The 20,302-nt window shown below is 34.3% G+C and overlaps 3 protein-coding genes across 3 annotated transcripts; 2 read left to right on the top strand and 1 right to left on the bottom strand.

Moving 5' to 3' along the window:
• Positions 1–1,446: 1,446 nt before the first annotated feature.
• LOC107896619 (V-type proton ATPase subunit c2) lies at positions 1,447–2,999 on the top strand. Its single transcript, XM_041081465.1, has 3 exons — positions 1,447–1,701; positions 1,790–2,075; positions 2,580–2,999. The coding sequence occupies exons 1-3, from the start codon at positions 1,623–1,625 to the stop codon at positions 2,710–2,712; spliced, it is 498 nt and encodes a 165-aa protein (XP_040937399.1). The 5' UTR covers positions 1,447–1,622; the 3' UTR covers positions 2,713–2,999.
• Positions 3,000–12,596: 9,597 nt separating this feature from the next.
• LOC107905388 (agamous-like MADS-box protein AGL81) lies at positions 12,597–14,387 on the top strand. The gene is made up of 2 exons (XM_016832034.2): positions 12,597–12,713; positions 13,053–14,387. Exon 2 carries the CDS (start codon positions 13,055–13,057, stop codon positions 14,273–14,275), a length of 1,221 nt encoding a protein of 406 aa, XP_016687523.2. The 5' UTR covers positions 12,597–12,713; positions 13,053–13,054; the 3' UTR covers positions 14,276–14,387.
• A 760-nt stretch (positions 14,388–15,147) lies between these two features.
• Positions 15,148–19,998, bottom strand: LOC107896608 (probable LRR receptor-like serine/threonine-protein kinase At4g36180). The gene is made up of 2 exons (XM_016821813.2): positions 15,882–19,998; positions 15,148–15,627 (listed from the first exon to the last, which is right to left on the bottom strand). Exon 1 carries the CDS (start codon positions 19,368–19,370, stop codon positions 15,984–15,986), a length of 3,387 nt encoding a protein of 1,128 aa, XP_016677302.2. The 5' UTR covers positions 19,371–19,998; the 3' UTR covers positions 15,148–15,627; positions 15,882–15,983.
• Between the last annotated feature and the right edge of the window lie 304 nt (positions 19,999–20,302).

Consider the following 20,302-nt stretch of genomic DNA (forward strand, 5'->3'; position numbering starts at 1 on the left):
TTACACATGGGAAGTTTTTCTCTACATCACTCACCATATATAATTATTTCACCATTGATCCATCATATTATGACTCTTTCCAAAGCGAACGTGTGTGGCTCTTACTGTCAGGGGCGAAGCCAGGGGAGGCTGGCATGGGTCCCGGGCCTCCCTAAAATGTAAAATTGCATTTTAGGTCTTTGGAATTTTTTTAAAATTTTAAATTAGTAAAGGTAAAATTGTACTTTAACTCCCCTAAAATTATAAAAATTTGATTTAATCTTTTAAAAATTATAAAAAATATAAACTATAAAAAATTAAAATTTTATCCGGCTCCCTTAAAAAATTTTTCTGGCTTCGCCTCTGCTTACCGTGACTTGTGGTAGAAACCCATTTACATTTTTACCTCAAAGTAAAATCATTCCCATCTTCATCATACCATTTTTGTTCAGTAAGTACGATTAATGAAACTGAGAATGCTAAAGTCGATCTTTCTTTAGTGATCTACAAGCTTTACGAAATACATCAATGATGTAAGATAATCATCTTTCTTTTTATCCAAACCTTAATCACAATGCATTAGATGTTAAGCATTCGTGCACCTTTGACTCTAATCCAATAAGTTTCAAGGTTGTTGGGAGAAATCAAAGTTTAGTTCCCTTTTTTTTGTTAATCAACTTGCATTGCATTGCATTGCATGAGTCTTTCGATCTTATTCATTCTTTTGTTGGAAATTATTGCTTGTAAAATTATTTGCCACATTGTTACTGGAGATGATTTTAATCTCCGCGAGAAGAGTTTCAAGACTAACATGTGTTTGGTACATGCGGCAATTTCTAATTTCAATTGTGAAGTTAAAAAATTCTACATTTTTTAATTCTATAAGAAGAATTAAAAGCCCTCACACATAATAAAAAAGAAAAAAAAAAGAGAGAAATGGTTAAAATATGCTATGAGTCCCTATATTCTTTTTGGAGATTTAGAATTTAGTTTTACCGTTTTTTTCTTTTTTAAAATTTCAAAATTTGATCCAATGGTTAACCTCATTAAACTTTTTTCTATCAAATTCATTGGTTCGACATTTTGGAAAAAAAATACTCACTTGATAGACATTCAACAAGAAAAATATATTGTAATGAACCTGAATTTAACAGAAGAAATTTAACAATAGAGTGACTAAGTTCCTTGAAATAAAAGCAGGAGGACTAAATTCCAAATGAATGAAGAGTACAGGGAGCTAAAGCATATTTTAACCGAAAGAAAAATTGGGTAACCTATATATATTTTCGAGAGGCACTTGTGATTTTGGGCTATCAAAGATTCCTAGCCCTAATTATTAGTGTCCAATTAAAGACCCCCAATCCAATATTACAGCATAACACATGAGCCCAAAACATGTCTCCAACAAAATTTGTCCCAAATGAAGCACACGTTTTACGTAATGCCAAAAACTGCCAATTGTATGGCGAAGGCTCGATCACGTTCACGTGGGATCCACTCAGTAATTTCCAAGTTCCTTCTTCAATTCATTATCTCTCTTGTCTCTTCCTTTCATTTCATCACTCACGAAATCCAGCGATCAAGGTTTCCCCAAACTCCCTTCAAATCCTCGTCTCAACAATTTTTTTTTAAAGCCTAGTAAAATGGCGTCCACATTTAGCGGTGATGAAACTGCTCCTTTCTTCGGCTTCCTCGGAGCCGCTGCTGCCCTCGTTTTCTCCTGTAAGATGCTAACCCTAACTCCTCCCAGAAGAATCGATTTTTGATCGGTGCTGATCCTTTCTAATTGGGTTTTCTTTTTGTTTTACAGGTATGGGTGCTGCGTACGGGACGGCGAAGAGCGGTGTCGGGGTGGCATCGATGGGAGTGATGAGGCCGGAGCTGGTGATGAAATCGATCGTGCCCGTTGTTATGGCTGGAGTTTTAGGTATTTATGGGTTGATTATTGCGGTTATTATCAGCACTGGGATTAACCCAAAGGCCAAATCTTACTACCTGTTCGATGGCTATGCTCATCTTTCCTCTGGTCTCGCTTGTGGCCTCGCCGGTCTCTCTGCCGGTATGGCCATTGGAATCGTCGGCGATGCTGGAGTTAGGTACTGTTATCTTATTTATTTTATTTATCTTCATTTTCAGCACGATATAAATTGAATTCAGATTTCGTTCTTTGTTGTCGTGTTTGTAGATTTTTCTTACTGATAATAGTAGTTAAAGTAATTTAACTCAGGGGATAGTAAAATCCATAATTAGATCAAATTAGTCTTCTAGAATGGGATTTTGTTTTAAGATTTCGCTTATAACTGATGCACTCTGAACATACGGTTGCCTGATAAATATGTATCCGCCAACTGTTCTAGTTGGAATATCACTGGTTATACAAAGTATTGGTCATTTTGATTCAATCAAGCATTGAGAAAAAAGGAAGGGGGTAGTAAAAAAAAAAAAAAAAGAAAGAAGTAGGATATGATATTTCGACGAATGAACCTCATAATCTGCTTGCTGTTTGGTTATGAATTGCATTCAATTTACCACGATAATTCTTTTGCATTTGTTAGAATATGGCCTGTTTGAATTTATATTTTATGTGCATTTATTTGCAGAGCCAATGCCCAACAACCAAAGCTTTTTGTTGGAATGATTCTTATTCTCATTTTTGCTGAGGCTTTGGCTCTCTATGGACTCATTGTCGGTATCATTCTCTCTTCCCGGGCTGGTCAATCCCGAGCAGAATAGAGTGCAAAGTTCCGAAACTTGGGTCATTGCTAGTAGGCTTCACTTGGTTGTTTCTCCAATTCTTGCCGCTAGTGCAGTATGAAACATTTGTCAAGTTGTTCTTTTGATCTCATTCATGAATTTTCTTTTCAATGGTTCTCTGCTGTTTGTATGATTAGAAGACGGATTCCGTTTGAAATAAATTCTTATTTTACATTACATTTTTTTTTTCAGATCTAGTGTTGTAATATGCAAGTTCAACATAATGTAAACACCATTTAGTTTAAAACTGGTTTTTCTTATATTTATATACTATTTGTTATGTGTTTTAATGAGTTAATGTCACCCTCGATAAGTAAATTACAGAAATGCCCCTTCATAATTAAAATAGGTTATACCATTTGAGGATATTTTAGTCTTTTCATGTTAACAAAAATGAATTAAAATATGCACATGGTGAAATTTGAACCTTTGCCTATACCAAAGTGTAACTTGACACTAGTTCACAATTAATGATAAATAATTGTAGCGGATTTAGTATTATTAATCAAATGTATTTATATTGCTAATTTCATGTATTATTATGATTGCCTAGTTTCAAATTATGCGTTTCATTTGTTATTGTATTATATTTTTAAACATATGTTTGTGTTTAAATTCCTAGTTTCTACATGCACACGCGTTGATAGGATTTCTAGTATTTATAGCATGTATGTAAATGTGTATGACTCAAGTGTTAAAAGCGAATTTATATCTATAGAATATATTTTTTTTTGCTCTATAGGCAGTAAATAGAGGTAGTTTACAAAACTTAATGTTATGATTTTAGCAATATGAATTCTTAGAATGTGATAGATAGGAAAGTTATTTTATAATGTTTGATATAGATTAGAATGTGTTGATTAAAATTCATGAAAATTTAGATTATGTTTGATTCACTAAATACTTTTGTGAGAATGTAATAATAATTTATAATTTTACTTTCATTAAATAAAAATAATATTTATGTATTTAATTTTTTACAATAAACTTTATTAGTAAGAAAATTTTTGGATTAAATATTTAATAATGTTTTAATTGATAAATTTTAAAAAAATATTATTTTAATTTATAATTTCAATTGAAAATAAAATTATTTTAAATTTATCTTGCATAAATTTTTTAAATATAAGTTTTGAAATAAATACCGTAATAAAATTAAATTTTCAATCAATATATTGAAAGGTAAAAAGAGAAAAACAATAAAAAGTAAATATAATACATAAACAATATATTTTGTAGCTGACTAAATATGTATATCGAAGAACGAGTTAAAGTAACAAGAGAGTTGATAGCAAAAATGAGAGAATAGGGAACTCGATCTAGCTTGATGGTTTGATTTACTTGGCTTAGAGTAAGCAAAGACCAATTGTCTTGGGTCGAGGGCCGTGAGCGAGAGTACCGAGTGAATGAAGCTACAAAAAGAAATAGTATTTTCTTATTTAATAGATTAACACCCTAAATTAACTTATGAGAATTACATTATCATGTTTTATAGAAAAGAGATTCGGAAGAAAAATAATAATAAAAATGCCAAAGCATTAAAAAATATTATTTTCCCTTATAGCAAACTCTACTCTAATGTATATACGTGGTAGTATAAGAGTTTTCAAAACTTAGGGTTAAAATTACTGTGAGAGTTGTAAAATAAATAGGATATTTTGACATTTCAAATTAAAAGTAATTTAGGTAATGATTGATTTAAAATATTTTAATAACTAGTTTCTTTTTATCCCTAGGTAATAATTAGGTTTTTCTGTTTATACATGCAATGCATGTGTAAATTAAAATATATTAATTATTTTATATTTTAATAAAATTTATGAATAATATGAATAAATTTTTTAATTGTATTCTTAATTATTTAAAATATTGCTTTTATGTTTTCAAAAATTTAATAGCATTTTTATTTTTATTTTTATTTTTAAACCTGTAAGCAAATATTTTAATTTTAAATTTTTAAGTGTTATAATATGTGTTTTAACAATAGTTTTAAAACTATTTTTAACTTTTTAAATTTTTTAAAGTTGATTGCTATTTTTATTTTGCAATTCCAGAAGTAGTTTATATTAGTTTAAAGAATTATTTACTTTGAAATTTAATTAATTTATAAATTTTAATATTATTTTAAAATTATGTTTTTTAATTTCTTTATGGTTTTTATAACATTTAAATACATTTAACAATATTTTTATACCCATTTTTTAAAATTGATAATGTTATTAGTTTAATATTTACATAAATATTTTAATTATGTTTATAGATTTTAATAATAATTCTAGTTTAAAAATATATTTCATTAACAAATATTTACATATATACATGTTTTGATGCCACTCAATGGGCAAATTATATCAAGAATTATATAATTTCCTGATTTTTCTTAATCAAGAAAATGTTCTTTTCAATAACATCATATTTGTTATTAGATCTAAGGTAAGTCTTGTCTCTTCTCTTCTCTTCTCTTCTCTTCTCATATTAATCAAGCTAAGTTTATAAGATTTTAGTAAATGTATATGTTGAGGCTGTTTGCTGAATAGTTATAGCTGTTACATTTGTACTTGTAACTGCCCGAGTTTTATAATTTGTTGATAATCTTTTAATTCGAAATAATTGGACCATCACTTAGTTGATATTGTGGATGTATGTTGGCTCATATATACATATCGCTTTTATGAAGATTGGATTGATCTGGATCAAACAAATTGAATTCTCCATTTTGTGGAGATTGGCTTAAAGACATATTTTGAAGATTTTAGATTTATCCTAGACTTTACTAGGATATTGATAGTCCTATTTTATTGGTTATTTCAGTGAGGATTAATATCGTGATCGAGTTATATATCAACAAGTCAAAAAATGTTTATAAATTTCAGACTTGTATAAGTTAAAGGTAATGAGAGTTTTAACATTTAATCTATTGGGAACCTGGTTTAGAGAATGCATTTTTGTAAGTAAAACACATGTAACAAACTAATTTTCAGAGGTGTCGGAAACAGTGGTTCGAGACCACTAAACCCGACGAGTGAGTTTAAAAATTTTATTATTTATTATTTATTATTTATTATTTATTATTTATTATTTATGAGTTCAATATGAATTTAGGAAAATTTTTGAATTAATGATTTGTGTTTTCGAAAGAATTATTAAGTTAAATGATTTCGAAAACGAGGTATCGATACCTCGATTTCATAAATCGAGCCGTAAATATTTTTATAAATATTTAAGGAGTGTCATTGAGTTAGTATTAAATTTTTGTTAGAAAATTTTAACATTTTGATAGTTAATTAATTAAAAAGAACTAAATTGAAAAAGGTGCAAATTTTGCTAAAGTGATAAAATAGCCTAAATGTTAGATGAGGGAGGATTTAAAAGGTAAATTAGCCCAAATATGATGGCTGAGGCGGCATTAGCAAGAAAAAAAATCAGGAAATTAGGTAAAATAAGGGTTAAATTAGAAATTTTGTAAAATTTAATAAATAAAACAACAATTAAAAGAAATCTAGACAATTATTCATGAATTTTCAGCCAAAAAAGCCATAGAAGAGTCCCTCTAAGCTGGTTTTTCATATTTTTGCTACAAGTGAGTTCAATTCTTGCCTTTTTCTTGTAATTTTTGTGCTTTTAAGACTTTTACAATTAGGTCCAACTAGTTATTTCATTAGTTTTTGATTCTATGGGTAATTTTGAAAGTTACCATTGATGAGTTCTGGATGTTTATGATGAATCAACATTGGATTTGAAGCTTTAATTTTATTATATGACGATTTTATCAAGAAATTTCAATAGAAATTGATTTTAGGACCTAATTTAAAAAAGATTAAATATTAGGGTTTGGCATTAAGTTTTGTTTATCAAAGGCTGTGAAATAGCTTAGAATACTTAAATAAATTGTCAATTGTGAAAAATTAGCTCAATTGATAGGATATTTGGTGAGGGATTAAACTGTAAAAATTGTAAAAGTTGGCTAATTGTGTAATTTTGAAAAATTGAGGGGTATTAATTTTGAATTAAATTGAAATTGAAATGTATGCTAATGAATGAATAATTTTACATTATAAATCAAGAGTCCGTAGATCAACGAGAAAAAGAGAAATTAGCAGAATTGTCCTTAACTACTACAAACTTACAATTCAGCCCAGGTAAGTTCCTAAGGTTAAAATTTCATGATTATTTATTAATTTATGAATGATATAATTTATTTATTCATATTTTTATTATTTAAATTTAAATTACTTGTTAAAATATGAAATATGAAATGAATGTTTAAAACAAGTAGAACGCATGATAGAGTACAATCATTTTATAGCAAAGGATGAATTGACGGATAAGACCATGGTTGAACCATGGCAGTGTTTATATGTAAGACCATAGTTGGGCTATAGCATTAATGTAAAGGATGAATTGACGAATAAGACCATAACTGGGTTATGGCATTATGAATGTAAGACCATGGTTAGACCATGACAATATTTATATGTAAGACCATAGCTGGGCTATGACACTCTAATAATAAAACCATAACTGGGTTATGACACTAGAATGTAATACCATGGCTGGACCATGACAATGCATGTGTAAGACAATAATTGGACTATGACACAAAGAAAATAATGTACTTATATCCGTAAGTCGTTCCTCGATTTAGTAAGAATTGGTCAAAGACCTATGTGAATGAATTGAAAGATATATTGATTATTAATGATATTGATTTGAAGGAAGTGTGTTCATTGACTTATGTTGTATTTGACAAGGAGAATATATTTTTTTTTACAATTTAGTTTATTGTATTAAGTTCGGTAAGATCAATGTTTAACCTATTGAACTTACTAAGCTTCAATAAGCTTACTTGTGTGTTTAATGTTCTTGTAGATTAACGTGTGGTCAGAAGATCGGATCAACACATCAAGCCACACTATCTAAATTAATCCGGTAGTTTTTGAAATGTAAATTTTGGTTTATATAGCATGTATAAGGTTGGATTGAAAAAGAACTAAATTGAAGTATGGTTGAGAATGGTATTTATATAATTGTATGCAAGTAAATAGTAGTAGATTTTGGTAAATTAATTAAATGAGTTATATTGGTAAGTTTCGGTAAATGAGTTTTGTAATGTTATGTTATGTTTAAAACATGATTTTGGCTTGTGTTGATTGCTTGTTTAAAGCTATTTGATGTATTGAAATATTGTGTATAGGTTGATATTAAAAATGGTGAGAAAAGTGACCTTAAAATGCCCTATTTTCATTCACACGGGCGTGTGTCTCAGCCATGTGTGACACACAGCCTGGCACATAGGCGTGTGGTCTGGCCGTGTGTCTCCTACACCTTAAAATTTTAAAACAGAATGCATAGGTTTTTACACACGGCCTAGCACATAGGTGTGTAGCTTGGCATGTAACCCCTACACATTGCACACAGCTTAGCACACGAATGTATGATTAGCTGTGTGACCCAAGTCAAAGAGTTACATAGGTAAGGACTCAGGCTGGGACATGGCTGTGTGCCTCTCATTGAATGCCCACACAGCCTAAGACACGAGCGTATATTGGGCCTGGGTATTCGGTTTAGTTCCAATTCACTTCTAAGGTGTATATTGGGCCTCGAGAGCCCATCTTAGGGACAATATGAGCATTATATAATTGAATTTTGACATGTATAGTAAAAGTTGTGAAATGTCGGTATTTAATTTGTAAAGTTCGATAATACTTTGTAACCCTGTTCTGGTGACGGATAAAGGTTAGGGGTGTTACATTTATTGGTATCAAAGCTTCGGTTTAGTCGATTCCCAGAATGAACGTAATGTGTAAAGTGTCAAGGAACACATTCCATATAAATCTATGATAGTGTGATGTGTATAATCTAATTTAACCCTTATTTTTCTTATAGATTGTAAAGATGTCAGATAGATCTGAACATGCTGAACATGATAAGGCTAATAGTAGAGTGCAGACTTTTGAGTACGGGACAAGTAATAACATCCCAATTTCTCCAATGCAAGAACAAGAACTTAAAAATTTATTCTATAGGTTTATGAACCAATGGTTTAATGAATTTATGCAAGAAAGAAATCAGACTCAGCAACCTCCTCCCCCTACTATACCACCCGAACTGCCTCTAGTTGCACCTCCACCTCTTCCGTTAACTGAATCTAGTAAGTGTACTCCTATCAAAAACTCAGAAAGTTTGAGACCGAAGAATTTTGAGGTAGGTCAAATGATGATCCAGTTGAAGCCAAATATTGGCTTTGGAATACAGAAAGAGTTTTTGAAGAAACAGCTTCTTCCCCAGATGATTATTTGGGATGTTGTTTCCTTATTGAAAGAGGAAGCATATAGTTGGTGGATGATTATAGTGGCTGTGGTGCCGAAAGAGAAAATCACTTGGAAATTCTTTCAGAAGAATTTAAAAAGAAATATGTTGGCAAGAGGTATCTAGACAAAAAGAAAAGGGAATTTCTTGACCTGCGCCAAGGAAACAGATCGGTAGTTGAGTACGAAAGAGAATTTGTATACATTAATAAATATGCCCAGAAAATTGTACCAACTGAAGAAGAAATGTGTATTCGATTTTAAGAAGGACTGAATGATGAAATCAGAATGATGATTGCGGGTACGAAAATATGAGAATTTGTTGTTCCATCAGATCGTGCCCAGAAAATGGAAGAAGTGTACAAGAGAAAAATGCAGAGAGATAAACGGAATAGAGAATCTTATAAAAAAAAGCTCCTCCAAATCATTTTCAGCATTTCCAGTTAAAAAGTCGAGAGATGATTTTAGTCGAGCCATTCCAGTGCCGGAACAATCAAATAAAAATAAAGTAACTCAACCTGATCATGGAATATCTACTAGACCTACGGCTTGTGTGGGTAGTGTGCAAAATATTCCTAAGCCCAAATGTAAATATTGTGGGAAAAATCACATCGGTAAATGTAGAGGTAAGGCAAGAGCTTGTTACAAATTCGGGGCCACTGACCATTTTATTCGAAACTGTCCTCAACTGCAAAAAGAGGAGGAAGAACAAAAAGAAAAACAAATAGCCACTTCCCAAAGAAGTAAACATTCAAGTTAAAGTAGTACTACTAGGGCTACTCGTTCAAATATGAGAGATAAGACTGCTCGGTTAAAGACTAAAGTGCCGACACGTACTTATGCTATCCGAACAAGGGAAGAAGCTACAGGTCCAGACGTAATTGCTGGTACATTCTATCTTTTTGATGTTACTGTATATGCATTGATTGACACTGGGTCTACACATTCTTATGTTTGCGCTACATTAGCATCAGAAAATAAATTGTCTGTTGAACCTACTGATTATGATGTTCAAGTCACTAATCCATTGGGCCAAAGTGTAATAGTTAATTTAGCATGTCATGATTGTACACTAAAAATAAAAGGTTTTAAATTCCCTATTGATTTGATGTTGTTACCCTTTCAGGAATTTGATGTTATTCTGAGAATAGATTGGTTGACAAAGTATGATGCTGTAGTAAATTGTAGAGAAAAATTGATTAATCTGAAATGTCAGACAGATGAAATGATTACTGTTGAGTTTGAGAATCCAAAAGAAATTGTTAGAATTATTTCAACTTTTTCAACTCAGAGACTAATGTGGAAAGGTAATAATGCTTTTTTAGCCTACATTCTTGATACCTAGGATTCTGAATCAAAGCTAGAACAGTTACCAGTTGTTAATGAGTTTACTGATGTGTTTCCTGAGAAATTACCGGGTTAACCACCTGATCATGAAGTTGAATTTGTAATTGATGTAATTCCAGGGATAGCTCCGATATCAGTAACCCCATACAAAATGGCACCAGTTGAGTTAAAGGAATTAAAGACACAGTTGCAAGAGTGATTAGACAAAGGGTTCATCAGGCCCAGTATGTCTCCTTGGGGTGCACCTGTCTTATTTGTGAAAAAGAAAGATGGTTCTTTAAGATTGTGTATAGACTACAGACAACTAAACAAGGTCACAATTAAAAATAAATATCCTTTGCCCCGTATCGACGACTTATTTGATGTGCTGCAGTATTTTTGAAGATAGACCTCAGATCTGGGTATTATTAGTTGAAGTTCAAAGAGTGTGATGTACCAAAGACAGCTTTTAGAACTCGATATGGTCACTATGGGCTTCTGGTAATGCCATTTGGTTTGACTAATGCTCCTGCTACTTTCATGGATTTAATGAATCAGATTTTTCAACCTTATTTGGATATATTTGTGGTTGTGTTTATTGATAATATACTGATTTATTCCAAGACAAAATCTAAGCATGCACAACACTTGAGAATTGTGCTACAGACTTTGAGGGAGAAACAGTTGTATGCAAAGTTTAATAAATGTGAATTCTGGCTTCATGAGGTTGGATTTCTGGGTCATATTATGTCAGCTGAAGGGATTCGAGTGGATTCGAGCAAAGTAGCTGCAGTGGTGAATTGGAAAACTCCAAAGAATATAACATAAGTACGAATTTTTCTGGGTTTAGCAGGATATTACCGCCGATTTGTCAAGAAATTTTCGATGATTGCTTCGTTGATGACTCGATTACTACAGAAAAATATTGAGTGTTTGTGGTTTGATGAGTGTCAATAGAGGTTTGATCAGTTGAAGAAAATGTTAACAGAAGCTCCAGTCTTGACTCAACCAAAATCGGGTGTACCGTATGTTGTATATAGTGATGTGTCTTTTATTGGATTGGGTTGTATGCTAATGCAGTCGGGAAAAGTAGTGGCTTATGCTTGTAAGCTCAATTAAGATTCAGATTGATTGTGTATTTTAATATTTAAGTATTTATGATATGATTGGATATTTGAATGATTTATTTATGGTATCTTTGATCATAATTACTTGTAAAAAGTTAGAAAAAGGTCCCTATTTAATCTTGGGCTGACTCTAAAGCATTCATATACTTGTATAAGACCTGAGAAAAAATGTTCATGTTATTTAATGTTGTATTATTGATAAGATTGCATGATTGATGAAGTGATATGATGTTTTTTCTGTAAATTTGTTTGTAGTTGCTCCGACAACGAATGTGACACTTTGTTATTTAGACCCGACGATCAGATCGAGTAAGGGGCAATGTATTATTAATTCAATAACACAACAAAGTAATAATGATGCTATTGATGTTGTCCACAGTTCAATTGTTGATATTGCGAACATTGTCGGAGCCTAATGATAGCCTTGCTAATCCTGCTTGTGATTATTTTATTAGTATTGTTGAGAATGAGTTCAATCTGTTAGTACTAATTTTGTTGAGGGAACTGACTTACTTTCTACTAAGGCCACTCAAGAAGTTGAGGATGAGGTTGCGATGACCGCAGTTACAATTGCAGCTATCATGACTCTTGTTGAAAGAAGAAGAATACGATCTGCTACTGTCAAAGAAATCAAAGAAGCCTATACTTCTAAAAGGAACACCATTTTTTTTATTTTTTATATATGTTTCAAATCATTACTTTTATATATATATATATTAGAATTAGTATCAAATTGCGATTATTTATAAATTTTAATGGTTAACTTTAAATATTTATGACAAAATCGACACAATATATAAAATTTGAAGGTTAAATTTATTATTATATCGATTTTTAATTGTCACGTTACTCTCTCGTCAAACACTTAACGACGCTTAACGAAAATAGATAAAAAAAAATTCGACTAATTGAATGAATATTTTAAAATTTTTAGAAATTAAGTGAAAAAAAAAATCAATGTATAATTAAATGACCTACAATGTATACGCAATAAAAAAAAAACACCTAAAAGATAAATATATTTATAAATGTTTTGATGTCTGATTATATCGAGAATCATACAAATTCCTGATTTTTTTTAAAAAATTAAGAATCAGCGTCCTTAATTGTGATGAGAATAAAATCTCTTTTTCCTTATTTAAAAATATCTTTTCTTTTATTTAAAAGGAATAAAGAGAAACTCAATGTTTGTTATTGAATCGAGAGGGAGGCAGTGAAGGTAAGTGTCTTCTCTTCTCCTATCTTTATAGTTTGATTATCGTTTTGCCTTTTATTGTTTTTTTCTCCTTGTTTATTACAGTTAATTAATATGATTTTGGTGAAAAAAAAAATGAACATTCATGCTTCACTTGATTTAGTTTGGTGGGAAAAAAAAAACAGATTTAACAGACCATAATCAAAGATGAATCCGATTTGTTTTTTCCACTTTAGTTACCGATTAGGTTTAATGCTCGAACAACAATGTCATGTTAGAAAACATGAAGATTCATGGTTTACAGTGTCTTAATATGCATGTTTCTCTTGATTTTTTTTTTTAAATTTCTTGGTTACTGTTTAGATATGGCTCGTAGAAAACTGAAAATGAAACTTATAGAGAAGGAGAAGGCTCGAGCTGCAACGCTTAAGAAGCGATTGCAGAGCTTGAAAAAAAAGGCTCATGAATTCTCCACCCTTTGTGATGTGGAGGCATGCATGATCGTCTTCGAACCCGAATTGAAGGACAGTCCTTCTAGGGTTGAAGTTTGGCCTTCGGATCCTGTTCAAGTTGAGACCATCATTGGCAGATACAACACTATGGCTACTTCGGGTTCCCAAAAGAAGACTTTTAGTATTTCCAATTTCTTCGACATGTGCCGGAGACAAGCTCGCGACGAAGTCGCACAAGTCTGCAAGGCTAATTTCAAGGCCAAGTTTCCAACATGGGATGATCGTATCGACAATTTCTCCCCTGAGCATATTGCGTCGTGTCTTACTAAACTTGATTCGAACATTGAAGTTGTTAAGAGGAAGATCATGTTGATGAAGGGAGATGATGAGCAGAAGTTGTTGCGATCTGAATCGAGGACGCTAGGTGGTTTTGGTGCTCGATCGACACTGAGTTCTTCTGATAATTACATCCCTGCTGCAGCCTTACATCTTTGGAATCGAAACCTTTTGGATAATAACATTCAAACTCATACCCCTTTGGAGATTGTTAACCATTTTGATCACATCCAAGACATTCCTCGAAAGAACTCGGAGTTCGGAGTTATCAGAGATCAGCCTCCTCTTCCTACTAGACCTCTTGACATGCAACTACCTTCCTTTTCCCCTGCTGATGAGGCATTGGTGAAGCTTTCCCTCAGCTTGAATCCCATTGAGAAATCATTAAGGATGTCGATGATGAATGATCTTGGTTTTGGAGTTCGATCAGGAATTGCATCTAGCAGCAAAAACAGTTTTCCGAACAATGCTATGTACAATCCTCCGCCATCGTATTCCATATGTCACGATCCAAGATTCAGGATGCCAAGCAATGATGTAATGTTCGATTCAGCATCAATTCCGGTTCTTCATGATCCGAGGTCAAATGGCATGCAAAACAATGTGATGTTGAAGGAGCCTAAGTCAGCATCGGAAACTTGCTTTTATGCTCCATCGATGCGACCCGAGGTAGCTACGTATAACCAGCAACAGTTGATGATGCCGCATGTGTTTTCGCAAATGCCTCCTCCTGAGTTCACTGATTTCTACCATGACATCAATCAGCATGAGATGATCAACAAGAAACAAAGGTTCTAGCCATAAGGCTTTTTTTTTAAGTGTTCCGAGTAATTTAGAATCATTAGAATCGTTACAAACTTAGGCGTTTAGACTTGGGCTTTACTCTTCTTTTTTTCATTCGGACTTCTCTCTATTTGGACTGTTTTATTTGGTTTTATAAATAAAATAGACATTGGAAAATAATGACTTTTTTCACTAGATATGTTGAATAGTCGAGTTATCTTTTGAAATCCACACAAAATTTGGAAGAGACATTAGATTCGAAAAACATGTTTGGACTTATTATATATGGCTGAAACATTCAAGACTTCCAACATTACTCAACTTAGTTGATTTTTAATTATGGAATATATTATTTCATTTTATTTTTAGGATTAATTATGAATTTCGTTTCTGAATTTGAGAAGTTAATTCATTTTAATTTATCAAGATTAGTCAACAGTTTAGCAAGTTATTAGTTTTCATAAAATAGCTAGGGCTAAATTTTACAAATTGAAACAGCTAACTTCTCAGGTTTGATAAAGCAGTGCATCACATAAATTAAATATATGATAATAGGTAGAGTTGTAATCGGCCCTAACTCAAGTCCTAGATTTGGGCTTAAGTAAGTTGGGCCATGTTGCCCATCAATGCAATTTTCTCTTGGTAATTGGTGGAGATTAAGTTGTTTAATTCTTGATATGACCACTACAAAATTATAATCTCCCTGCAAATCCTCAGTAGGACAAATATTATATAATCCAGTTTGATCTTGTCGGTTTTCTGAAACCTATAATCCACGAAACTCAAAATTAATAAAATAATTAAAAGAGATGGAGCCTTAACGGTCACTGCAATTCATTATGCATTTCTCAATGTTGTTATTCCCATATTCTAATGGATATGAATCCTAGAAAAACATATAAATTTAATTTCATTTCCACGTCTATCATTTTTCCCTGTTACCCATTCCCATCTGCTCAAGAAATTTTGGGGTCTTTTGTCATCATCTACATTTATCGGCTTCAGCTTCTTTTTTTCCTCCATTGCCATGACTTGAACGTTTGAAAATCCCCCACGTGGAGACAGAACCCACCTTTAAAAGGAAAAAAACTACAATCGACTGAGCTTCCCACACACCAAAACCCAATGTGCAAAAAAGGAAATAAAAAAGCAAAACCAGGTTTTTTTTTTATTTTTTTTACAGAGTGTACATATCGGGGTCTACAATTTGAACGGCTATATTTTTCAATGAGCCACGTGACGTGAAGAATCCAGGGCAGAACCTTGGCGCCAAACACCCATGTGGATCCCCAACGGTTGTTGTCGGGTTTCGGACCTCTTCAACTCCGGTTTTGGCTGCTTCTGGTTTTTATTTTCCCTAAATCCACCTGAATTGGACATAGATCTGATCAGAATCAATTTGTGTTGACTAGTCTGACGTTGGGACAATTTTTTTAGATCTGAGCCGAGTTGCACTAGTTTTTCGAGTTGATTCCATCAATTTAATTTTGAATTGTTTCAAGTTGACATCAAATGTGATTCAAAGTTAATCCAAATTTCAAGTTCAAAAAATTGATTGGAAAGAAATAGTAGCAAAACTTGTGAAAGTAGGAAGAATTTAACTGAACAAAAGAAAATTCACCTTGCTTTTACATTTTTCTCTCTGAAACTGAAAAAATGGATAAAAGTTTTCATGAGACAGGAAAAAGTAACGAAAAAAAGAGAAATCGGAATTGGGTGGTGTTTATGCCGGTGAAGGTTTAGAGGTGGGATCCGCTGATGAAGGAATATCAGGGCCCACACGACAACCTTCAAGCATGAACACAACATCGGACATGGTTGGTCGATCAAGAGGATCTGGAGCAGTGCAAAGTAACCCTACTTTGATCCCTAGCAGAAATTCTTCCCATTCTGATGATTCCGGGTCAAGCTCAAGCAACCCTGGTTCTAAAAGTTCAGCTATTTGGCCTCTTTGAAGCTGCTTCTTCACCCATTTAACAATGTCTTCATCCTCTGTGAACATAAGTGCTCTCTTCCCTGTGAGTAGTTCAAGCATCACAATGCCAAAGCTGTAGACATCTGACTCTTTGGTGGCTTCCCCTCTTAGAACAGCCTCTGGGGATACATAACCCAATGTGCCAACCGATGTTGAAGTGGAAGCTTCTGCTGGGGTTGTTATTGTGAGTCGGTCCAAGCCGAAATCCGACAAGTGTGCTTCGAAATCGGCATCGAACAGCACGTTTTGGGGCTTGACATCTCCATGAACTATGTTGGATGCGTGTAGGAAGGCTAAACCGCGGGCAATGCCTAGAGCAATTAGGTGGCGCATTGGCCAATTTAGGACATGACCATCTTGGTGGGATGCCTCTTGGAGGAGTGTTGCAAGGTTGCCATTAGGCATGTAATCGTATACCAGCAGCCTTAAGTCTGGTGGCCCTGCGTAGTAGCCACGGAGAACAGTCAAGTTTCGGTGCTTCACTTTGCCTACAAATTCAGCTTCTTTTCTAAACATGTTTTCATCAAGCGATCCATCTGGTAGGCGACGAATAGAAAGCACCATTCCGTCATTGTAACAAGCCTTGAAAACTAACCCATACCGGCTTCTGCTGAGCACATTCTCTTCAGCAAATTGCCTAGTTGCTTCAATCGTTTCCGCTAGTGTGATCTTGTTATTGAACATAACAAGCTTTGGCCCTCCATTGTCAGTGCTGCCACGGCCCCTACTTGATCCTGAACTTGCCCTTGCAGGGCTCCGTTTCTTCTCCCCGGCAGCTGCTTTGAGCTTCTTGCGCCATCTAAATAGACTGAAGACATAGAAACAACAACATAATAACAAGAGACAAGCAGCACATACTACCACCACAATCACCACAATCAACCTTTTCCTCTTGCCCTTATCGTTTACATCCCCACACTCTCGATCCAATGGCTTCCCACATAAGTCGCGGTTTTCAGCAAATACTGATGGATTGTCAAATCTAAAACCCAGAGTAACTGGAACCTCCCCTGATAGGTCATTCCTCGAGACATTGAAGTAGATCAATGCCAAAATAAGACCGAGATTAGAAGGAATCCCTCCACTCAAGTTATTAGAAGAAAGATCAAGCATGGTGAGATTCGATAACTTGGAAAGAGAATCCGGTATGCTACCCGAAAGCTGATTAGCATCCAGTAACAAAGTGGTCAATGATGAGCATTTGGAAATTTCCTCTGGGATTTGTCCTGTTAAGTTATTACCACCCAAATCTAGCAAATTCAACTGCGATAGCCGAGAGAAATCAGTAGGAATGTGACCTGTCAAAGAATTTGATCCAAGCTCGAGAACTTCGAGCCCGGTGCAGTTTCCAATCTCGGGTGGGATCACCCCAGTTATGTGATTATTAGACAATGAAAGAACAACCAATGAATGAAGAAAGCTTAAAGTTTCTGGTATCTGACCGGAAAATGAATTGGAACTAAGATTCACATAACGCAAACTCGTCAAGCTACCAAACCCTTCAGGAACATCCCCAGATAACATATTTTCTTGCAAAGCAATGACTTGAAGATTAGGTAAACCCGAAAGCTCAATTGGCAACTTGCCAGAGAGGTTCTGCTTGCTTAAATCAAGTGTAGTTAGCTTGAACAAATTGCCGAAACTTGCCGGCATCTTCCCTGAAAACCCATTAGCACTTAGATTCAAAACAGCAATCCTACTCAAGTTCCCAATGCTTGCAGGAATCTCACCATAAAACTTGTTCCCACTTAAGTCCAACGTACTCAAATTGCTCAACCCCATGATCTCCTCTGGCAAGCTTCCAGTCAAGTTATTATGTCCCAAATTCAATGTTTCAAGCTCCGTAAGATTACCAAAACTCCCCGGAACCGAACCTGAAAACAGGTTTCCCCCAAGAGAAAGCACTTTTAAACCAGTCATATCACCTAAAAAAGCAGGAATATCACCAGAAAAACGATTTCCTCCAAGATCAAGAACATGCAATGAACCACATTGCCTAATCTCAATGGGAACCGTCCCAGTAAAAGAATTATTAGCCATTTTCAGCTCTTCCAATCTAGACAAATTCCCAACCTGGACTGGAATCTCACCTGAAAACAAGTTATCAGAAACATCCAACACCGATAATGTCGTCAGACGAGTAAGCCATAGAGGAAATACCCCACCAATCTGATTCCCGGAAAGATCCAAAACCCGTAAAACGCTATAGCATTTCTCTGATTCAGGACCAACAACATGCGTAAACAAATTAAACCCCAGTTGAACAATCCGAATGGAAGGCGGATAAACAGTAATGTTACAGAACAACGAAACCGGCACCGTTCCTGACAGATTGTTATGAGAAAGCGAAACAACTTGAAGATTAGGAAGAGCTCCAATGGCTGCTGGGATAACCCCACCAAGCAAATTGCCCTCAGCACTAAAATGGACAAGTGAAGAGCAGTTGGCTAAAGCAGAAGGTAAAGTCCCTTCTAAAAGATTATAATCAAGCCAGAGATACTGAAGCTGTTGAAGCTCACCAAAGGTAGCGGGAATCTGACCGGAAAAATGGTTATACGAGAGGTTAATAAGTTGAAGCTGTGATAAATTAGCGATGCTAGTAGGAATTGAACCGGAAAATGAGTTGGAAGAAAGATCAAGATACTTGATATTCCGTGGGAGATCTCCTGAGATTTCACCCGATAAATGGTTTTGAGCTAAATTTAAAACGGCTAAATCAGTGAGATTACTTAACCCGGAGGGCAGCGTCCCGGTGTGTGAGTTGTACTGCAAGAAAACAGCGCGTAGAAGCTTGCATTGCGAGAGAGTAGAAGGTATGGTGCCGTTGAAGGAGTTGGAACGAAGGCTGAGTCTGGTGAGGAACTTGAGGTCAGAGAGACGGTCAGTGAGTCTTCCACTGAGTTGAAGCTGAGGTAGACGTAGCTCGGTGACTCGGTTGTTGGAACATGCAACTCCCTGCCAGTCGCAGGGAGCTGCAGGAGTTGATGGATCCCACCAGTTCAAAGCTCCAAGCGGGTCATAGAGATTAAGCTTGAAAGATGTTAAGGCTTGGATCTCAACTTGGTTCTTTTCGGCTTGGGACAAAAACGGTGAGCAAAGAAGCAATGAAAGGAAAAAAATGAGACCTTTAGTCATTGGCTAACAATGGCAAAGCTTGGTTTTTTTTTTTTTTGCCCCCAAAAAGAAGAAAAAAAACTGAGTCTTCAACTAAAGGGTGTAAAGGTGTAGTAAGAAACCAAAGAAGGGAGCGTCTATTACTGTTAACAAAGGTGTTGGTTTCGCCATATGATTTGTGGCAGAGAGCAGAGTGTGTTTGCAGGAGGAGCAGTCAGCAGCAGCTGAGAGAGAGCCACGCAAGAAGAAAGAACATAGATACTTATGCTGATGCCCTCTCTTTCTCTAAGAAGGGGGAATATGGGTTCCCCAAAACACTTTGAATAAGCACTTTTTTTGAAACATCAAGTGGTGGGGGTTAGTAAAAAAAGGGGGGGGGTGGTTTACCCTTTTGAACCTCATATTGATATGATGTTGGACAAAATCATTGAGCCCTGTGTGATCTTATCTTTGCACTGTTGTAATCTTCCTTTTATTTTGTCATGTATCAAACTGTTATTTTAATAGGTCTTCTTTTATGGAATTTCAGAATTTATTTCCCATTTTGCAAAAATCTGTTGTATCAAATAGGAATGTTCTCAAAACTAAGAATTTTAACTGTACTGGTTGTATATGACTTTCAGCTTTGCTCTTTTATCTATTGTAGATTTGTTTCCAGATGCCTTTGAAGCCTTTTTAATCCTTTCATCGACTCCTCTCCTTTTCTTATTTGCTCTTTTATCTATTGTAGATTTGTTTCCAGATGCCTTTGAAGCCTTTTTAATCCTTTCATCGACTCCTCTCCTTTTCTTTCTTCTCCTTTGACATTTTGCTGTTACCTTTACTCCAATTTTTTTTTTCATTTTCAGCTTTAGCCTTTCACTTTTCACTGTTTGATTCAAAGGTGAAGATGTTAAAATGGGATTGGCATATTTCTAAGTGTCACGCATGCTTTTCAATTGGAATAGGAAGCT

This window comes from Gossypium hirsutum, chromosome A11, assembly GCF_007990345.1.
Source record: "Gossypium hirsutum isolate 1008001.06 chromosome A11, Gossypium_hirsutum_v2.1, whole genome shotgun sequence".
Taxonomy (NCBI): domain Eukaryota; kingdom Viridiplantae; phylum Streptophyta; class Magnoliopsida; order Malvales; family Malvaceae; genus Gossypium; species Gossypium hirsutum.